Source organism: Cucurbita moschata, unplaced genomic scaffold (assembly GCF_002738365.1).
Source record: "Cucurbita moschata cultivar Rifu unplaced genomic scaffold, Cmos_1.0 Cmo_Scf00027, whole genome shotgun sequence".
Lineage (NCBI taxonomy): Eukaryota > Viridiplantae > Streptophyta > Magnoliopsida > Cucurbitales > Cucurbitaceae > Cucurbita > Cucurbita moschata.
Genome location: NW_019268543.1, coordinates 2647781 through 2667402, shown reverse-complemented (window position 1 = coordinate 2667402; position 19622 = coordinate 2647781). Strand labels below are relative to the sequence as shown.

Here is a 19622-nt window from a genome sequence, read left to right as displayed (position 1 = left end):
TTAATTTTGAGACTTTATTAGTAGATATTAAAAATGCAGTAAAAGGAGCATTTGTCTTGAGATATTTGACAAATCTGAATCTTATCTTTGAAGTGATTTCTTATCAAGAGTTTAAGAAAAGTTGTCGGTTGAACTAAGAAAAAAAGCAATAACTTCATAAAAATATAGACGGTTATTAAATATGTAGCTTGGTTTTATTTTTATTATTATGATCGAAGAGTATAACACATGTAATTAAGATGTATTCTTTTGATCAAGTTATTAGATGTTCGAATTTTGTCGTCTCATTTGTCTTTGAGCTAAGCTGTTATTTTAGTTCTGAGCCGATCATAACTTTGAAATTCTGTCGATGAAATTCTCCATGATCTTCAAACTTTTTTGATCTGAAAAGGGAAATTATATTATACGATATCTAAATTACCATAAGAAGAGCAATAAGGATGTATATTTGAGGAATGAATTGAAGATTACCAAGTTTAGGTACTGTGTGGCCTTTGAGATGATTGATTACAAATGGTTCAACAAATGATTCCAGCAGCTGCAATCCACTGGGCATGAAGAAGTCTTCCTCACCTTGCCAACCACAATAACAACAGATCCTTTCAGCGAGCAAAATGAAAAGAAATGGAATAAGGCAAAAACAATGCGTGGAAGTTACTTAGAAAATGGAGGGAGGGGCATGCGATGGATGAGGCAGACGCTTCTTGAGCGTCCAGAGATGGCGATTCCAGTTTCACACCGCTGATGATGATTACGAATTTGATCTTAGGGACTCTCGTCAGCGCCACACCCTGCCGCAACCGATTCAATTTCATTCTGGAAAATTGAAACAGAGATTTACAACAATAGCCAGGCCAAGCGGCTGGAGTGTTTACCTTCGCTTGAAATCCCGGCAGTAAGGCCGCCAACGCCGCTCCCTGAAAATGTTCGCGATCGAAGAGTTTCAAATGTGAAATCGTTCAACTCCGAAATTGATTCGGATCAATTGTTACCTGTGAGAAGCCGAGTAGTCCGTCGAATGGTCCGTGCTCAAGCATGTGATTCTCGATGAATTGAAGGCATTCCTCGACATTTGCAAAATCGGCCGTGTCCTGAAATAGAATCGATCGATATTGAGTTGTGAAATTGCAGAGAATTGAAAAGGAAGAGCGATTTGTGAACCTCGTGGAATTGAAACCACTCGAAATAGGGAGGATCGTGAAGTCCTTCGACTTCGGATTTTCCTCTGGAAGGGAATGGAGCGTCCATAAAATGGAAATCGAATTGATCGAGGACGGAAGTCGGCCATTTCTCGACATGCTTCTTCAAGATTGCTCCACTGGTTCGGAAGCCATGAAGGCACAAAATTCTAGGTTTTCTTTGAATGTTACTCTCGCTGCCCATGCTTGAAATTCTCTTTGAATCGCTAGCTGCTCTTTTAAAGCCATTTCTACCGACCTTAATTAAATAACTAGACTAGTTAGAGTAATGGGTTCGGTCATAGCTCTACTAACTCTTCAAAATAACATTGAGTCTGCTCAACGAGAAGTCGTCCAATGATAGACAGTCAAATCTCGTTGCATTGCACAAGACGGTGACATCTCATTTCAAGTGCCTTTCGAGTGAACTCTTGAACTATTGTTCTCATCGAGAATTCCGCGAGAGGCTATGTCATCCAAACTAAGCTAAGGGAAGTCATATCCAGCCTATTAGGCAAGATAGTAATCTTCGAGAAGTCAAACGACAAGGTCAAGAATCTATGATAAGAATCATTGCCATATACCATTCTGATTCAGACTTTTTTTCAACCTGCATGCCGTTGTTGTGCCTGCCAAATTATAAGAAGTTCGTATCAATTTCTGTCTAGTTACTCCACACATAATTATTTAATTTTTAATCCTCACATTAAAAAATATACGCATCTAAATACATTATAATTAATTTGAGTAATTAATGAAACGTTAATTAGCTTAATTACATTATAATTAACTCTTTTTAATTCTCGCATCTAAATATTATAATAATTATATTAAAATGTTAGAAATATACAATTTTTTTTAAAAAAAATTATGGCCATCGATGAAAATTATTTAAATAATTAAATACTTTAATTATGATTTAAATAAATTATAATTAATCATCTTTAATCATCGTAATTTTGCGTGGTTTAAATTAGGTTTTAAATTTATAAACAGAAGTTTACCGGAAATGGGCAAGGGCCCACAACGATTTCATTCGACCCATTGGGCCATCTTTCAGCCCATCTGAAAGCCCAAAGGGTCGGTTCGTAACGGAAAGACGAGCTTAGCTCTCGAGCTCTCCGCAGCCATATAAAGTCGCCGCTTTTCGAACCAAAACGGAATCCGATCACCTCAAGGGAAGAATGGCTCGTCCTATGACCGGTATCCACGCTCCTAAAACCCCTGCTGTCAAGCTCCCATTCTCCATTTCGTCTTTCACTTCAGCCTCCCTCGGCAGAGGAAAAACGAGGCTGAGGATGCTCTCCGCCGCCTCTTCTTCGTCTCCGGTGAAGGCGAGCCTGAGCCACCGTCAAGATTCGCCGCGTAATATATCCTTGGATGCTTTGATTAAAGGGGATCGTAGAGAGGAGATCGTCGGCGCCATAGACAAGTCTTTGTTCAACTGTCTATCTGAGACGAATCTCCACTTGACGGTTCCTGGGATTAAGTCCAAAACCAGGGGCAAGGTGATCTTTAGCGGAATCGGAATAAGGTTCCTTTTTACATTTTTTGAATGGGTGATGTCTGTTTCTTATTTGGTTGCTGGAGAAGAACTGATTAACTAAGAATGCGAGATTGTAGAGCTCTTTGCTTTATAGTGACCGAAACTTAGTGATTTTACCAGTGTTTCCCACTGTGCAGGTGAGAGATATATATGACTATGGAGATTATCTTATTTTGGTTACAACTGATCGACAGAGTGCGTTCGATAGAGTTCTTGCTTCCATACCCTTTAAGGGTCAGGTAGGGAGGTTCTTTACTGATACTGAGAATTCCTTATTTATTATGAGGCAAATCACTGTTGGGATTGGGAATTGGTTGTATATAGTTAGGATGGGTATCGACTTGTTCTTAGTTTTTTAATTCTTGGCTCCCAATTTCTCTTGTTCTACATCGTTCAGGTTCTTAATGAGACCAGCTTATGGTGGTTTGACAGAACACAGCACATCACTTCAAATGCAGTTGTATCAGTCCCGGATAAAAATGTCACGATTGCAAAGAAGTGTTCAGTTTTTCCCGTTGAGTTTGTTGGTGAGTCATTATGGAATTCTCAGCATCCTTTCCATTTGGATTGAATTGAGCATTAGTAACTATAGAACATGGCAATGTGAAAAAACAAAACAGCTGAAGAAATATAGGACAAAGAAACTAAAGGGAAGGATGTTTTGTTAGTTCATCAGTTTGCTGACTATGGAATAACACAGGGAGTCAACTGACTATGTTGCAACTTTCCCGGTTATTGGAAGGAAAAGATATTCTGTGTTGAAGTTGTTGAATTTTCCTTTTTTGGGGTGTATACTTGTTGATATATTTAGTGTTCTTCATCTTCATTTTATGTCTTTGTAAATGGATGTGTCCCCATGATTCCATGGTGTAATATGGTCATCACCTTCTGGATTGTAGTTAGAGGATTTGTCACTGGAAGCACGGATACATCATTATGGACGGTGTACAAGAACGGGGTGCGAAACTACTGTGGAAATGTTCTTCCAGATGGTATGTTTTCTTTATCGTTTTGTCTCTTCCCATTCGAAATTTCTCTGACTGATCCACGTAATCGCCTCTCAACTATAATAGGCTTGGTTAAAAATCAAAAGCTGTCTTCCCATATACTTACTCCAACAACCAAGGCTGATACTCATGACGTTCCTGTGACACCAGATGAGGTATACCCTTCTGTTATGAGCTTGTAGGCTTTAGGCATTTTCTTAATTAGCTTATAATTTATGTTCCAGTCAAATTACTTGTGTTGTTTACATACATGCTAGCTTTGCAGATCCTTGAAAGGGGCCTGATGAGTCGAGCTGATTATGAAGAAGCAAGTAGAAAGGCTTTAAGCTTGTTCGAGTACGGGCAGGTAAGTTCGTTATGTTACAGTTTCCATCTTTCGTCCCGAGACAAATTAATTGGAGTGATGTTTTCGCAAGAATCCTGACTATACCTGTTTACAATGTGCCCTCATGTTTTACCTTTTAAAGTGGATTTGGTGCTGACATTATGTTGAAAGTTTGAATAAGCAATCTAATTGGTCCTTGAATTCATTTTCCAATACACAATGTGTAAGATCCCACATCGGTTGGAGAGGGGAACGAAACATTCCTTATAAGGGTGTGGAGACCTTTCCCCCTATTGGACGCGTTTTAAAACCTTGAGAGGAAGCCCGTAAAGAAAAACCTAAAGAGGACAATATCTGCTAGCGGTGGGCTTGGGCTGTTACACAATGTCTTTCATAGTGGCCAAAGAAGTAGTTTTAACACTCTCCAATCTTGATATTTCAGAAAGTGGCTTTGGAGCATGGTATGATACTGGTCGACACAAAGTACGAATTTGGAAAGGGAGAGGATGGATCTATTCTTTTAATTGACGAGGTTCAATACTCTTTCTAACTTTTTCTAGACTTCACATCTATTGCTAATTTATGTAAATATTTGAGTCATTATTGCAAGAGATGATTCTTTCCCTACTTGCAATTCAAGGTGCATACACCTGATTCAAGCAGATACTGGATTGCACAGTCCTATGAGGAACGCTTTCAAAACGGCCTCGAGCCTGAAAATGTTGATAAGGTGCGTTTTCTGTTTGCATATTTTAGTACCATCTGCATTAGTTTATGAACTTTACATTATCCGTATAGGAATTCTTGAGGCTGTGGTTCAAAGATAATTGCAATCCATATGAAGATGAGGTATGGTCTTGATATTTTCTCTCAACTATTTGATGAAGTTATTAATTCTTACTTATGCCATTTGTACTGCCTTTGGATGTTGAAATATCATTCATGGTTTCGTGAAATATGTTCAGGTTCTCCCTGATGCTCCTGAAGAGCTTGTACGTGAACTGTCATGGAGGTATGTATTTTATTTTCCTCGACGTTATTCGATCCTTTCATTTATACAAATTGAATGGCTAGGAAAACAAGCTACATTCTACATATTCAGACCTTGGGGACTAAGTTGCAAAAGGCTTCTCTGTATTTCTTGAGCTTTTATGACTTCTCAACTCTTATACCTCTTTGGGAGATCCCACATCTGTTGGAGAGGAGAACGAAACATTCATTATAAAGGTGTGGAAACCTCTCCCAAGTAAACGCATTTTAAAATCTTGATAGGAAGCTCAAAGAGGATAATATCGGCTAGTGGTGGGCTTGGGCTGTTACCAATGGTATCAGAGCTAGACATTGGGCGGTGTGCCAACAAGGACGTTGGTGTCCAAGGGGGGTGAATTGTGAGATCCCACATTAGTTGGAGAGGAAAATAAAGCATTCCTTATGAGGGTGTGAATACCTCTCCCTTGCATACATGTTTTAAAACCTTGAGAGGAAGCGCATGAGGGAAAGCCTAAAAAGGACAATATTTACTAGCGGTAGGCTTGGGCTGTTGCAGATCCATTCCTAACTATCGACTCCATGGTATCAGAGCTAGACATCGGGCGGTGTGCCAACAAGGACGTTGGTCCCCAAGGAGGGTGAATTGTGAGATCCCACATCAGTTGGAGAGGAAAATAAAGCATTCCTTATGAGGGTGTGAAATCCTCTCCCTAGCATACATATTTTAAAACCGTGAGAGGAAGCGCATAGGGAAAACCCAAAAGGACAATATTTACTAGCGGTAGGCTTGGGCTGTTACAGATCCATTCCTAACTATCGACTCCGTATTCTTGTTCATGATGGCAGATATATCTTCTTGTACGAGACAATAACCAAATCCAAATTTGAGGTGCCATTGTTAGAGGTAGATAGATTTCATTATAAAATGGTCTATGTGTATTAGTTATGTCAACCATATGGTTGATGGTATTGACTATTTTTGGTTTTATGCAGGAACCATTACATGATCGTATATCACGAAACGTTAAATCGGCACTGGCAGCACTAAAATGATCATAGAGATTGGTACTTAGTAGCTAAAGCTAAGTTATCAACATTAATAAACTCGATAAACTTTGGTTACCCTGTGTGGTGCCTGCTGTGTTCCATGTAGCATGGATGCAACTTGCAGAGATTGAATAATGAAAACTTATGAAATATATGATGTTTTTTCAGTTCGTACTTTATCTACCTAACTATACTTGAATCGACCAAAAAAGAAAAACGATAGATTTTAATCATGACATTTCAACCCAGCAAAATTGTTCTCGAGAAAATTAATACCTCTGTCCAAGTTTTGGCTTCTCACACATCCCTCCATGAGAATCTCCCATGTCTTATAATTCGGAGTACCACCTCTCTCTAATGTGTGCATATGTAACGACTCGGCCTTCTCTAACAATCCATTCCTCACATATGCGCCCAGAAGAACATTGGAGACTCTAATGTCATAATTACGACAATCGAGCTCCCATTCCTTAAATATTTTCTCTGCCTCGTTGAGATCTCCTAGCTTCACCAAACATAGCAATATACACATGTAGTTGGCACAAGTGGGTCTGTCACTTACAGCTTTACTAGCTGTCCAAACTCGAAGAACTCCCTCCTTGTCGTTCAAAGTGGCATATAATGTAATTAAGAAGAAATATCCAAGCCTGTTACCTGAGGATAGCTTCTTCTCTGCAGCTTTCAAGGCTGCAAACGCTTTGTGAACAAGGCCTGCCTGTGTATACACTTTAGCCAGGGTAGATAGAGTGCTCCATCCCACTTGAACATTCTTATCACTCAGCATTTCTTCATACACCAATTCCACTGACCTAAACCCATATAGCTCACTGCAAGCATTCATCCAAAGATTGTAGGAGAGAACATTTCTCAGTATGTGATTTTGCTTCATGTCCTTTATAACAAGAGGAACTTTCTCATTTTGAGATGTGGCGACATACAGTTTCATCATCTCATTGTAAAGATGCGGATCCACAACCAGTCCCAAGCCCTTTAGCTTTGCCATGAAAGCCTCAGCTTTCTCTGTGTTCTTCTCTTTGACATAACCATGAAGAAGAAGGAGAGATGAAGCTTTCTGAGAGGCTATGTTGGGCAATTGATTGAAGTGTTCTTCAGCTTTCAGCAAACCGTGCACTTTGATGGTCAATTCCAATCGGAGAGCATGATCAGCCGGGGACATACGGATCTTATTTTGAGTTTCCATCAACATTAGTACCTGAATGTATAGCAATTTTATAAGAAACCTATGAATTATACAGAGAGAAGCATTACTTTGTGATCATGATTCTGTTCTTCCATTGGGATAAAATGAAGAAATTCCAATTTCAATTTCCAAACTGTTAATTGCCAACCTCTAGTGCACGCTCAAATCGCTTCGGTTTGCAGAGCTTCTTGACAACACGCCGGAGCTTAGTGATTGAGGTTCTTTGAGCTTCACTGTTACCACTCTGAAGTACGGTGGTCACGCTACTCCGAGGTTGCTTGAGCTTCATAAAGTCCTGCTTGAAGTTGCCATTGTCGCCACCTTTTTGTAGGGTTTTGGGAGATACGGCAGAAATGATGTCCGAAGAGTCGACTGGCGAAGTATGTGACGATATAGGCCTCCATGCTCGGAGAAGAAAATTAATTCTGTAATTATGGAATCAACAGCAGTTTGGTTCAGATCAGAAGTGGATAATAAAACGATGAAACTCGGAGCTGTTGTAATGATAGCTAGGGAAACAGAGAGGTAAAAGTACAGGGCTTACCGTCCGGTGCCGGAGCGGAGAGTCGTCTTCATCACCGATTTCGTTCGAGCGGCGACCTCTGAAGCGCCGAGCCACCGAGTCATCGATTGCTTTGTGTGCGCATTGGCACAAAGGTATACAATGGTCTTCCCTTTTGTGGGTCCAAAAAAACCGAAGGTATAAATATTGCCCTAAACCGGCGACACAACGCCTTATTCATCAGCGCCGTTCGATATTTGTTAGACTTGAACCCCAACAAAGCGATCCCCATACCATTACCGCGATCATAACACAAAATAACCCAATAAACCTCCAGAGGCCCGGTCTGTGGGAGCACGGAACACCGTACTTTGCCGGCGACCGGCGAATTTCTTTCGTTTCTGTCGTTCGAGTTCATTCGATTTGTCTTCTCTCACATTAGCATCTAATTGTTTAACCGGTTGATGCAGTTCTGATTTCTTATTACATATATATAAGTTCTCGTGATCAATAGTTGCATTTCTGCGCGTTTACTGCGATTTTGCTTCGTTATGAAACGCCTCGGCTGGCTAGGGCTGGTGAGTTTACACGTATCAGTATTTGTGATCAATTGTCTTCATCGCTGCTCTTTATCGACGTTGCTAATACTATTAAATATAGTGCCGGCGGCAATTACTCTCATCTGTAGGAGGGTCGTCCATTGATCCCCGGCTCCCGCTCGGAAAAGTTTCATCGTTACGCCAATTTTTTTCTTGTGCCCGAGGTAATTCCTTGCCACCTTCAGCTGAACGATTGACGAGTTCACCATTTCTTTCTTCTTTCTCTCTTCCATTCTTTTTTGGCCTGACCATCTGAGCTTTATTTTCTGTTTTGTTGATTTGCTTTTCGGGCTCTAAATGTGAATCAGTGTTGCAACCATGTTCTTCTGCCGTCGGTAAAGCTCCTGACTTCGCCACAGGATTTCCGGCGAGTAGATGTTTCATACATGCCACAGGTGTTTCCTTCTCTTCCATTACCTGCAGCCCTAATGACAGTTTAATTCAGTAAATGTACCTAATATTTAAGGTAGTATTGAAATCTTGCTCATCCGGACTGTATCATTTTGCATGTCTCTAGGTTCATGTCATTCTATTGAACGAGATTACTACGAAATTCTCGGGGTTCAACACAATGCCAGTCGAGAAGAGATTAAGAAGGCATACCATGCGGTGAGTGGATCAATGAAATCGAATATGAAGGGAATGTGATTGTAACTTCTTGTAATTTTAAGTTTCCCCTTTTATATATATATTTTCTCGAAGTTTCTACCTTACTCGCCTATGTTCTCTATAATTTTAAGCTTCCCTCTCAACTATGCCATTGCCTTCAGTGTGCGAAGCAACTCTCTAATATATTTGTGTGTTTTATGCATTCTATTCATCAATAGCTGATTTCTATGGGTTTCTAAACTTTTATGCTTGTTTTGTCTTAGTCTGAAATCTTTATTCAAAATATCTACTGAATTCTTTGAATAATTTTAGTGACAAAGACTAAACTACTTTTATGGAAATGTTACGAACCAAAACAGGTCACTTATTATTTATTCTTTGTTATCTGTACCTTTTGTTGCACTACACACATCTATGGCCTAATAAGATTGATGAAAATTCTGTGTTGTTAACCAATGCAGTGGCCACATTTCTTGTCACCTATTTTATGCCTTTTCTTTTCAACAGATACCTCTTGGCTCGCATTCACCTGCTAAAATTTTAATTATTGCTTATATTGTGCAGTTGGCCAAAAAGTACCATCCGGATGCAAACAAGAACAATCCTTCTGCCAAGAGGAAATTTCAGGAGATAAGAGAAGCCTATGAGGTTTGTTGGTGTCATTGGTTTTAAGTCTTCCATATCTCCTTCACTGTGGATGTTTGTTTTTTTCACTAGCCAAATATTTTTACGTTCAATACCTACGGCAGATTCATTTGTTCTTTTTCTTGGACATTTCAGACTCTACAGGATTCTGAGAAGAGATCCCAATATGACCAGGTGGCAACTCCTAAATTACTACAGACATATTCTATATCTTCTGCTGCTTGTGCCACTTTTCTTCTTATTTGTTTATTTGTTTTATTGTTAATGATAACTTTTATGGATAAGTGAAGATAGCTGTTTGCTTTATGCTGACTGAAGATAGCTGTTTGCTTTATGCTGACTTGTTTGTACTGTGTATATCTATGTGGCTGAAGAGGCGTGGTGGAGAATTTGAAAATGCAGGTTTTGGTACTGGTGACGCAGATGGGTTTAGCTATACTTATCGAACCCATTTTTCTGACTCATTTCAAAAGATTTTCTCTGAGGTACTTGCTTTTAACCTCTTTATTCTTACTCACCAATTGAATTGGAAGTTCTAAAGTATTTTGATGCTTCACAGATCTTTGAACATGAGACCAGCCGTTTTGCCTCAGATATTCAGGTTTTTAGTTTGTGCCCAATTTTTATTTTACTCAGTTCTCCTAAATTTCTAATACAAACCATGTAATATGCTTGATTTTTTGTAGGTTGCCCTGTCATTATCTTTTACAGAAGCTGCTAAAGGATGCACAAAGCATTTGTCCTTTGATGCTATGGTTCCCTGTGATTCTTGCTGTAAGTAAGCCTGGTTGTCTGCAAAACTCAAGTCATGTTGAGATCTAAATAGGTCATACCGATTAATGCAGAAGTGTGGATTACATAGACACACATGCACCCACACACAAAATGTTATGATTGCTGATTGCTGATTGCTGATTGCTGATTGCTTGAATTGTAGTTTTTATCTATTTGCCTTGCGTTTACCCTCAGTTAATTTATTCTCAAGCAATAGAAGAGTTTTTGCAACTTTGTTTCCTTTTTTAAGTTTATGGCCTTTGGCCTTTGTTTTAGATGGGCGTGGCTTTCCAGTGAATGCAACGAAAAGAAGCTGCCCTACTTGCAGAGGTTTAGGTAGGGTAAGTGCCTTCAAATTATAAATTACGTGCAAATCGGGAACAATGCTTTGTCAATTTTCATGCTATTTTCTTTCAGATTTGAGTAGTTTAATCATCAGGTTACTATTCCTCCATTTACATCAACATGCACCACTTGCAAAGGATCGGGTCAAATCATTAAGGTTTGATGTATACTTCAAAGATTTTAGTTCTTTTAGATCTTTTTCCTTTCTAATCTTGTTTCAATGATTTATTTCTTTGTTTTTCTTTTTTGGTATACTTCAGGAATTATGTGTGGAATGCAGGGGAATGGGGGTTGTGGCGGGTGTCAAGGAGGTCACAGTTACCATACCTGCTGGTTGGTCATAACCACTTGATTGTTTATCATGTTGCATATTGAATGAAATAGAACATGATCAATATATTATGTAGAATTTATTGGGCAACTGCAACACTTTAGATAAGCCTACTTGAATTCAACTAATTGGATTCGGTTATAATTTATTTTACTTGTCAGCTATCAATTTAAAATGCTTTAATTTCGTAAACATTTTTTTTCTTTTTCAAAAAGGTTAAGTTGTTAGATTATATTTAATTTATTTATTAGAAATATTTTTTTAATTCTGTAAAATTTGTTTCTTTTTTGTTACTTGAAACACGCTTGTGTTGGTGTTATATTTGAATCAAAGTGAGAATGAGATACTGCAATGACTTTAACTTGAATGTGGTGTCCATAAACTTAAGTTGTTAGGTTATGTTGGAATTGTTCACAAGAATTTTATTCTTTAGTGTTCTTCAATTGTATTCTTACATGAACAACTTTTAACTCACAGAGTACATGAAACTTCGTAATGTTTTATTCTCATGTAGAATATTTTTTTTAATATTTATATATTTATAATTATTGTAATGCATTAGGGGTTGATTCTGGAGATACCATTCGTGTACCAGAAGCTGGTAGTAGCGGTGGACGAGAAAGTCAATCTGGCAACTTGATTATTAAATTGAAGGCAAAAACTCACTTATATTTCCCTTCAGCTTACTTTAGCAATGTCTGTCCTTGTAAATGCACTTGCACATGACTTGCTAACTATGCTCAATGTGACCACCTGTTCCTTCTCCCTGTTTCAAGAAAACTAAGCCCTTCAACAATGTTGCGATCCACTAACTTATATTTGATCTCATATTGGAGCTGTTTTCTGTAAACACACTGATAGCTACCTTTTGGAACTTCATCATCTAAACTAAAACTTTGTTTCATATGAAAATAAATAACTTATGTTTGATCTTTGATTGTTCACTTGTTCTTTATTAAATACCTTGTGGCTATATTTTTTAATAATAGATTTCTTTTCTTTTCTTTTTTTAAAGAAAAAGTATTTTTGAACTGTTTTCATTATTTCCACGATCAATTTTCTTCTCATGCCATGTACAAACGATCTCTATTTAGTACTGAGTTCAATTTAAATTAAGGGCAGTGTGCTATTATGTGCTCTTCGCATGATTTCCTTTTTACTTTCAATGGAATTGTTTTCTTTAGTGTTTTTAGTCATGAATGTCAAATCGCCAGATTAATAAAGGGATAGCCATTTTCCCTATTATTCTAATATTATTTTTTCAATGTTGTAGGTTGCTGAAGATCGTGTCTTTAAGAGGGATGGTGTGGACATTTATGTGGATTCTAATGTCAGCTTTACTCAAGTGAGAAATTAAATCCTTATTGGGGTTTGAATGTCTATATTTTTTCATGAGTGGATATGCTTTTCAGTGGAAGTTTTTCTCTGGTCACCCGAATCTGCTCACTTGTCATGCATTTTTCTGAATTAATATTTTCTCTCTATTCAATCTTTATAGATTTGACCTTCATACTGGCTTATAAGTTATTGCTCTTTACTAGTTGTCTCTAAGTAAACATCTTTTTCTCATATTGTCTTATGGCAGTTCGCCATACTTACTATCCATCGTGCCCATTTTCAAATTATTAAAAGAAATGAAAGTTATTTCGTGGGATTGTCGGGGTTTTTGTCTCTTTGCGGGAATTGTTTCTTCTTTTGAGTTCCTTCTCATTTTTTTATCTTGTTTTTATTTTTTGTACAATAGTTATTACTTATTATTTTTATTGTGTTATTCATTAATTACTCTTACCTTTGTCAATCTATATTCATCAAATTTGGCTTCAAATTGCTCTTTCAGGCTATTCTTGGTGGCAAGGTTGAGGTTCCAACGTTGTCAGGCAAGATAGAAATAAATGTAATGCTTAAAATCATTGTTCTTATCAATTCTTTTTCTTACATAGTTGTTTTCCTATATTTCAAAATAGCTTGCAACTACAAGAAATCTGAACTCAGAGAGTAAAGGGAAACATGGTATATTTAAGACTTTTCCTTTTAAGAAAAAAGCTATTGTTGTGCCAAAGAGAATCAGATTTCAAGAACAGTAAAAGGAATTTCACAATGACAATCCAATTGGACGGTATAGAGTAAGGAGAGAAATTGCAAAATTCTGTTAGAAACACAACTCCAAAATGAAAGTAAAATCAAAACTATTGGACTCCCGTATCGCATTGGATCCTTGCTTCTAGCCATTTGTTGCGAGTAAGTTTGGGTTAGACGGACTTCGAGTACAATAAGCTGATCTAAAGCCTCTAGTTGCGGGCTCGCTTCTCCACAGCCGACGTCTTTTGGTTGGATTTGTGGATGATTTATGAAAATATTTCTTATAGTTCAACTTGCCCTTTTGGACTCCATAAACTTTTCGCTTCGGTAATATTAAGTTTACTTCACAGAGTCATGGGATTTGACTTCCAACATGAGTGCTATGATCTGGAGGTTGAAGGATGGCTTTGTTTAAAGTTTAATGGCTAAATTGGAGGGATTTACTTTGTCTAATGCCATGGATAAGAGATTGTGGTGTGCTGACTTATGCATCTCCAATTCTTGCTAATCTTTTTTGGCTAAGATTGTTAGATAAAAATCCCAAGATTTACAATCATTCGGGATGAAGTCATTTTGATCGAGGGGTTTTAGCATTTGTGATATAGGAGTTTACACATCCATGAGGGGTTCATGAGAGTTCTTAGATCAATTAGCTAGGGTTCTTAAGTTACCAAGAGAGCGGGTAATACTCCTAGGTCTCTTTTTATTTATTTGTTATTATTATTTTTTTGCTATTTTAGTATCAGTTTACTTGCGTAGGATAAATTGTGTTATTAAAATGTACCTTAAATTGTAGATGCACTAATTAGAAGACCAATCAATTTCGAAGTTATTACTTATACATTTAATTTTCACGAAAATAAATAGTGAGCACGATAAATGCAATTTAAAGTTTTAAACTCACTTGACGTTGCTTTTATTCTTGAATCAGATACCAAAAGGCGTTCAGCCGGGACAGCTCTTAATACTGAGAGGGAAAGGTATGCCTTTTCACCCCATCTTTTCGTAGAACTTTTGATTTAAGAAAAGAAAAGGGAAAAGCCAGAATACCTAACCGTGGAACTGGTCCAGGATTGCCAAAACATGGACTTTTTGTTGATCGTGGAGATCAATATGTGCGCTTCCGTATTAAATTTCCCACGTAGGTTTTGGTTTTTTATTTTCTACTCTTCGTCATATTTTCTCTGGCATTATGATAATCTCTGTTTGGTTGTGTCCACAATTTTTACTAGAAGTTTTGAAACAGTATGCTGCCGGTTCTGTATGAACTGATTCGCGTTTTCTTTCATGGCTTTTAGTGAAATAAATGAACGACAACGTGCCATTTTGGAAGAGTTTGCTGAAGAAGAAATAAAGAATGGGATTGACAACTCAAATGAAGCAAGTTGGTCAGTTGACTCCTTATGTACCCTGCATGCCTAATGTTTTCATTCTGTATCTCCCTTCTTGCTGTTATGCTAATTTATTAATCATTTGACGAAGGATATGCTGATCGATCACCTTTTTAAGTCCTCCTAGAACCTTGCGAGAAATCTTCTAAAACAAATAACTAATGACATTCTAACATAGGATCTTAGTTTATGTCTTGACTCGGCAACTACCTTGAAGCACACTAAAGATAGCTCTGACATGGCGAGGGAGAAAAAACTGTAATTGAGTAATCGAGACATTTTATCTTGCTATTTAAGAGTGATGAGACCATTACAAAAACTATGGATAGTAAATTCTTCATTTTGGTTGCACAAAACAATAGAAATTAGGAGTGAGAATGGTCTTTGGTTCTCTCCTTTTAACAACATCATCTATAGACTTCTCCATGCATAATACGCACCCACTGAAACACTTGGCATTTGTTAAGATGCTTCGTGTCACTAACCATAATAGAAGAGAGTAGATTGTGATTTCCATGTTGTAGTCAAGAGTAGTAGTGACATGTGAGTGTCACCTGTTAGACCATGTCGAGAGCCAAGAGAGAAGTGTCATGATGCGACAGAGGAGGATAGTGCATCATCCAACACAGGCAAAATTGTCAAGCTAAGATGTAAGCAAGAACAGAAGCAACAGTGTTGCCAAGAGTGTCAAAGACAAGCTTAATGGGGGCAAGATAGGCCTTGGAACATGACCCTGAAAATTGGGGTTCCTTCATGAGTTTTGACAAGCGACTCTAGAGTTTAGTCTGTTTAAGTAAAAGATATAAGCTCATCAAATTTTGTGTCAATCGAACATTAGGCGGACGCTCCACGTTATTGTATGATTTTCACCATTTTTACGTAGATGAGAGCTAGATTAAATGTACTTTAAAATGTACTGTGGGGGAGGGGGAGGGCGTGATGTTGGCTCTTCACCAAGGGATAGGCAGTCTCATTATTTTAACTAAGTTAGAATGATTAGGACATGGGTCAAGGAGTGGAATGGAGCTTATTCTCTCCCAGTATCCAAACTGTAACGGAGGGAGAGGTAATTCGTCTCTGCAGAGACGAATAAACCCCAAAATATGGAAATGGTTTCAGACAAATTCTCAACCTCCATAATTTGTTATTAAGAAACTTCCGGAGGTCCCTTCCCCCTCCCAACCCACACTTTACTTCGCAAGTTTTATTTTAATACATTTTTTCAATCAGAAGCATTTCATTTCTTACTCAATGGCTTCTTTACCTTCTCTTCTGTGCTGATTGTAATGAAGATCCTAAAATGAAAACAGGCTTTATCAGCAGCTCTCTACTGGTTGAACTTTCAGGTGGCAACAAATTCTTAACCATGTTGGGGAACCTAAGTTTGTTATTGAATTGTCCCTACTTATCTTGCTCGCTGTGTTCCTGAGTAAAACAATGGGCTGAGCAAGCTCCAGAAGTGGCAGTGGGAGATATTTTGGCAGGTCACCGTTGAAGTGGGAGGTCCACCTATTCATTCAATAAAGTAATGTAGATAGATACAAGGTATTCTATTTTCTCTGGTATTCTTCTTTCCAGTTTATTTGGTCGTTTTAATCACCGTCTTTGGAAACCAATCTTAAATACATTAATTGAATATGTTATCAGGCAATAAGCTTTACTATCTTTAGTTTTACTTAAAAAAAAGATGTCCTAGCGATGATAACCTATCAATTAGCCAATATGAACATAGCTCAAACAATTACAACCCTAGTTCATTTTGTGTCTTGTGAACATGATTTCCCATTGCTAATGTTTGCTGGTCAATTTTTCAGTACCCGAGTTGCCGTTTCAAATTCGTGAAGAGTATCCGAGTTACACTTGTTTGGAAAATTTATATAGATATTACAACAAGTAGATGGACGATCTTTGAATCTCTTGTGGAATGAAGGTCTTTCTTTTCCTTCCTCCACAAGCTTTCTGTAGGTTTGATCCATCATTCTCTGCAACTACTCGCAACACTTGAGAACTGTAGCCATTTTGAGATTCTGACGGCTGAGCCTTTTGCTATGAATAATTACACAACGACCCACAAACTAAAGATTCTTTGAATAGTGATTTTGGGAGAGTTGATCTCAAATATTAGTACGAGATTAATACATTTTCAACTCTCTTCTTTATTATTGCTATTTTTGGACAGTGGTTCATCACTAAAACTAGTAGCTTCCCTACATACAGAACCTTCAAACATTGGGAATTTGAATACCACTTCCTTGAGCTCTTGGTAGCTGCAGCTTCTTCTTGCTGCTTTGCTTAAACTCGCCATAAAAATAAGACACAAAGCCCCAGAGGTTGAGAGCCAGAGAGACGCCCTTCTCCGCCTGAAATTTCTCCCGGAAAAAGATGACGGCGAGAATCTCCGTCGCCGGCAATAACAGAGCAATTACTACACCTGAAAACAGGGAGGAAGAGTAGAAGATAACTCCGACGGCACCCACAAAGAAACACTGCCAGATTACGGTGCTCAACGCTAATATCACGTAGTATTTCGTCTTTCCCAGCCCAAATTCTGTTCCTTCCCTTGGAATTGCCTGTTCCAATTGTTCATCATTTTAGATTTCACAAAAAAAAAAGATGTTGGCCAATAGAAAGTTGACACTTGTATGGTCAGTATTGGGTAAGTTGTAATTGAAATATCAAGGATTGGACCCCGTGGTTGACCCCACGTAATCATTTCATTTTAGATGAGATCTCTAACTTCTAAGATGATAAGATATCAGTACGCGTTCAACTAAAATAATTGAACTTTCTAAATTAATTTCAAATTCAATAAAATATACACTTTTGATTAACACCTCTCCTTTTTATTCAAAATAAGTAATAATGTGAATAAGGATATCTATCCCCGTTCATACAATGTTGAATCACGCATCATTAAATATTTTTTTATCATATTCTTTTAAAATTGTCTAACTTCGATCTTTCAAGATTGATTATCAACTTATTGTCGTTCTCCCACATCTGTGAAGGAGAACGGAACATTCTTTACAATGGTGTGAAAACTTCTCTTTAGCATATGCGATACCCAAAGAGAACAATATTTGCTAGCGGTCTTAGCAGATGTGAAACCCAAAGAGAACCATATTTACTAGTAGTGGACTTAAACTGTTATAATGGCTTGGGCTGTTATAAATGGTATCAGAGCCAAATACCGGTTGACATGTCATAGAAGTCTGAGTCCCGAAGGAAGATGAACACGAGGTGGTGCGCCAACAAGGGCGTTGGACTCCGAAGGAAGGTGGATTGTGAGATCCCACGTAGGTTAGAGACAGGAATGGAATATTTCTAGGGTGTGAAAATCTTCCGTGACAGACGCGTTTTAAAAGCCTTCAGGTGAAGCCCAAGTCCCAAAAGGGGAAACTCATGTCTCCCTTGGTAATAGTTCTTATGATTTTGCTTTTGGTTTTTCAAAAAGACTCGTATTAATGGAACTCACGTTCCTATATACCTATAATCTCTTCTTAATTAGCTAATGTGGGACTTCAACAATACTCGAACACGTTGAAAATAACCGAAGAACATGAGATAAAAAAACGAAAAACCAGAGAAAGCTGTGGAATTGGATAGAAATCTGACCTGAAAATCATTGTTGATGAGCATTCCAATGGTACATAGAATCGTAGCAAATAAAGATATCACGAACTGAGTTTCCAACACCAACGTATATGTAAGATTCTGTTTCGCTTTCTTGTACGTCAATTCAATCAACGGCAACACAAATCCGTACAACACCGACGCCCCCACCGTCATCAAGAATCCGGCGACGTACTCTTTATTCGACTCTCCGGCCGGCCGGTCTCCGCTAGAGTGCAACGCCAAAATTGCCCCACCAAGCGTCAATAAAACGACGGCGTTTACAGAGTAGCTCGTGAACCTCTGTTTCACCAGCAAAAACGCAAACCCAGCCGTGAACGCCAACTGTGACGCAATAATCAGCGAAGAAGTCGAAACCGGCAGCCGCGCCACGCCGTAAGCGTAAAGGTAATTATCGAGTCCAGTGAGAAGGCCAATTACAGCAGAGGCGAAGAACAAACGCGGCTTTATGAAGATGAACTCCGTCGTCGTTCCAGCGGCGGAAGTGCGACGGCGTTGGAAGTAACTAATGACCAAAGGGAGTAAAATAATCGGCCAACCGCCGGTTAACAGCCAACTGGAGAGCCAGACGCGGTTGCCGCCGTGAATGAAGTAGAGGCGTAGAATCAGAGGGCCGCCGCAATTGCCGATGGACATCAAGACACAATTAAAGGCGAGGAGGAACTTTTTGACGGTGGCTTCCGGCGATTGGTTTGGTTGTTCATGTTTTGTTTGATTATGTACGAAAGATTCTGAGGGTTGGGAATGCATTTTAGAGTTGTGATCAAGGAATTGTGAATGGACGAAATTGGGAAGAGGAGCTGACATTTATGGACGATGGCAGAGCAATGTGGACACCAAATCGGTGGGGACATACATTACAATTCCCACCTGCATGATTAGTGCTTGTTGTGGTCGTATCCCATCGGAAAATGGTAGAGACGAAGGTATGATATTGTCCATTTCGAGCATAACTCTCGTGGCTTATGTCCGAACCAATGGAGAAAGTATTCCTTGATTATAAACCCATGATCATTCCCTAAATTAGCCGAAGTGGACTTTCATCATCTAACAGAAAAAATTTTAGATCAATTTAAAATTTTTGGTGAATTGGGTTCGTTACTCGAGCCACTCCGAATAAAGCTCACAATCTACTATGATTTGGGTTGGATGAGTTCTCGGGTTATTTGAATATCTCTAATTGGATTTTCGAGGATGACGAGTATCACCGTCTTAATGAATAGATTTCTAGTTAAAATGGTAGAAGCTAACCTCTAAATTCCATGTTTGAAACGATTGAATTGAAAGTAAAATAGAGTTAGGTTAAATTATAAACCCTAAATTGTAATCCTATACACCGGAGTTGTTAAGAAATTGAATGGCTTTTAATTTCAATTTTATTCTTTTGAAATTTTTGTATTCATCTTTAATATATCGTTTT

At 38.3% G+C, this 19622-nt stretch overlaps 5 protein-coding genes across 10 annotated transcripts; 2 read left to right on the top strand and 3 right to left on the bottom strand.

Moving 5' to 3' along the window:
• Nucleotides 1-175: 175 nt before the first annotated feature.
• On the bottom strand, nucleotides 176-1400 carry LOC111462485 (dihydrofolate reductase-like). Its single transcript, XM_023106072.1, has 6 exons — nucleotides 1162-1400; nucleotides 993-1091; nucleotides 876-917; nucleotides 659-791; nucleotides 472-573; nucleotides 176-383 (listed from the first exon to the last, which is right to left on the bottom strand). The coding sequence occupies exons 1-6, from the start codon at nucleotides 1381-1383 to the stop codon at nucleotides 328-330; spliced, it is 654 nt and encodes a 217-aa protein (XP_022961840.1). The 5' UTR covers nucleotides 1384-1400; the 3' UTR covers nucleotides 176-327.
• A 922-nt stretch (nucleotides 1401-2322) lies between these two features.
• Nucleotides 2323-6267, top strand: LOC111462482 (phosphoribosylaminoimidazole-succinocarboxamide synthase, chloroplastic). Its single transcript, XM_023106069.1, has 12 exons — nucleotides 2323-2686; nucleotides 2862-2963; nucleotides 3122-3251; nucleotides 3624-3716; nucleotides 3798-3886; nucleotides 3997-4077; nucleotides 4499-4588; nucleotides 4697-4786; nucleotides 4855-4905; nucleotides 5022-5068; nucleotides 5893-5950; nucleotides 6040-6267. Exons 1-12 carry the CDS (start codon nucleotides 2363-2365, stop codon nucleotides 6097-6099), a joined length of 1215 nt encoding a protein of 404 aa, XP_022961837.1. The 5' UTR covers nucleotides 2323-2362; the 3' UTR covers nucleotides 6100-6267.
• LOC111462481 (pentatricopeptide repeat-containing protein At5g27460) lies at nucleotides 6221-7966 on the bottom strand. Of its 2 annotated transcripts, XM_023106067.1 has the most exons (4): nucleotides 7839-7966; nucleotides 7443-7719; nucleotides 7032-7306; nucleotides 6221-6920 (listed from the first exon to the last, which is right to left on the bottom strand). In XM_023106067.1, the coding sequence occupies exons 1-4, from the start codon at nucleotides 7919-7921 to the stop codon at nucleotides 6320-6322; spliced, it is 1236 nt and encodes a 411-aa protein (XP_022961835.1). In that variant the 5' UTR covers nucleotides 7922-7966; the 3' UTR covers nucleotides 6221-6319. The 2 variants fall into 2 exon arrangements, with proteins under 2 accessions (XP_022961835.1, XP_022961834.1); XM_023106066.1 differs by having other exon boundaries at nucleotides 6221-7306.
• Nucleotides 7627-16716, top strand: LOC111462479 (chaperone protein dnaJ 1, mitochondrial). 5 transcript variants are annotated; one of them, XM_023106063.1, is made up of 21 exons: nucleotides 7627-7951; nucleotides 8267-8374; nucleotides 8457-8559; nucleotides 8704-8790; nucleotides 8913-9004; nucleotides 9569-9652; nucleotides 9785-9823; nucleotides 10024-10134; nucleotides 10209-10250; nucleotides 10336-10423; nucleotides 10700-10764; nucleotides 10863-10925; nucleotides 11029-11101; nucleotides 11662-11753; nucleotides 12373-12444; nucleotides 12937-12993; nucleotides 14110-14158; nucleotides 14250-14319; nucleotides 14477-14566; nucleotides 15916-16114; nucleotides 16384-16716. In XM_023106063.1, the coding sequence occupies exons 2-20, from the start codon at nucleotides 8348-8350 to the stop codon at nucleotides 16013-16015; spliced, it is 1404 nt and encodes a 467-aa protein (XP_022961831.1). In that variant the 5' UTR covers nucleotides 7627-7951; nucleotides 8267-8347; the 3' UTR covers nucleotides 16016-16114; nucleotides 16384-16716. The 5 variants fall into 5 exon arrangements, with proteins under 5 accessions (XP_022961831.1, XP_022961830.1, XP_022961833.1 ...); XM_023106062.1 differs by having other exon boundaries at nucleotides 7913-7994; XM_023106064.1 differs by lacking the exon at nucleotides 7627-7951 and having other exon boundaries at nucleotides 8026-8374; nucleotides 15880-16114; nucleotides 16384-16712.
• On the bottom strand, nucleotides 16691-19024 carry LOC111462483 (purine permease 3-like). Its single transcript, XM_023106070.1, has 2 exons — nucleotides 18185-19024; nucleotides 16691-17139 (listed from the first exon to the last, which is right to left on the bottom strand). The coding sequence occupies exons 1-2, from the start codon at nucleotides 19007-19009 to the stop codon at nucleotides 16792-16794; spliced, it is 1173 nt and encodes a 390-aa protein (XP_022961838.1). The 5' UTR covers nucleotides 19010-19024; the 3' UTR covers nucleotides 16691-16791.
• Between the last annotated feature and the right edge of the window lie 598 nt (nucleotides 19025-19622).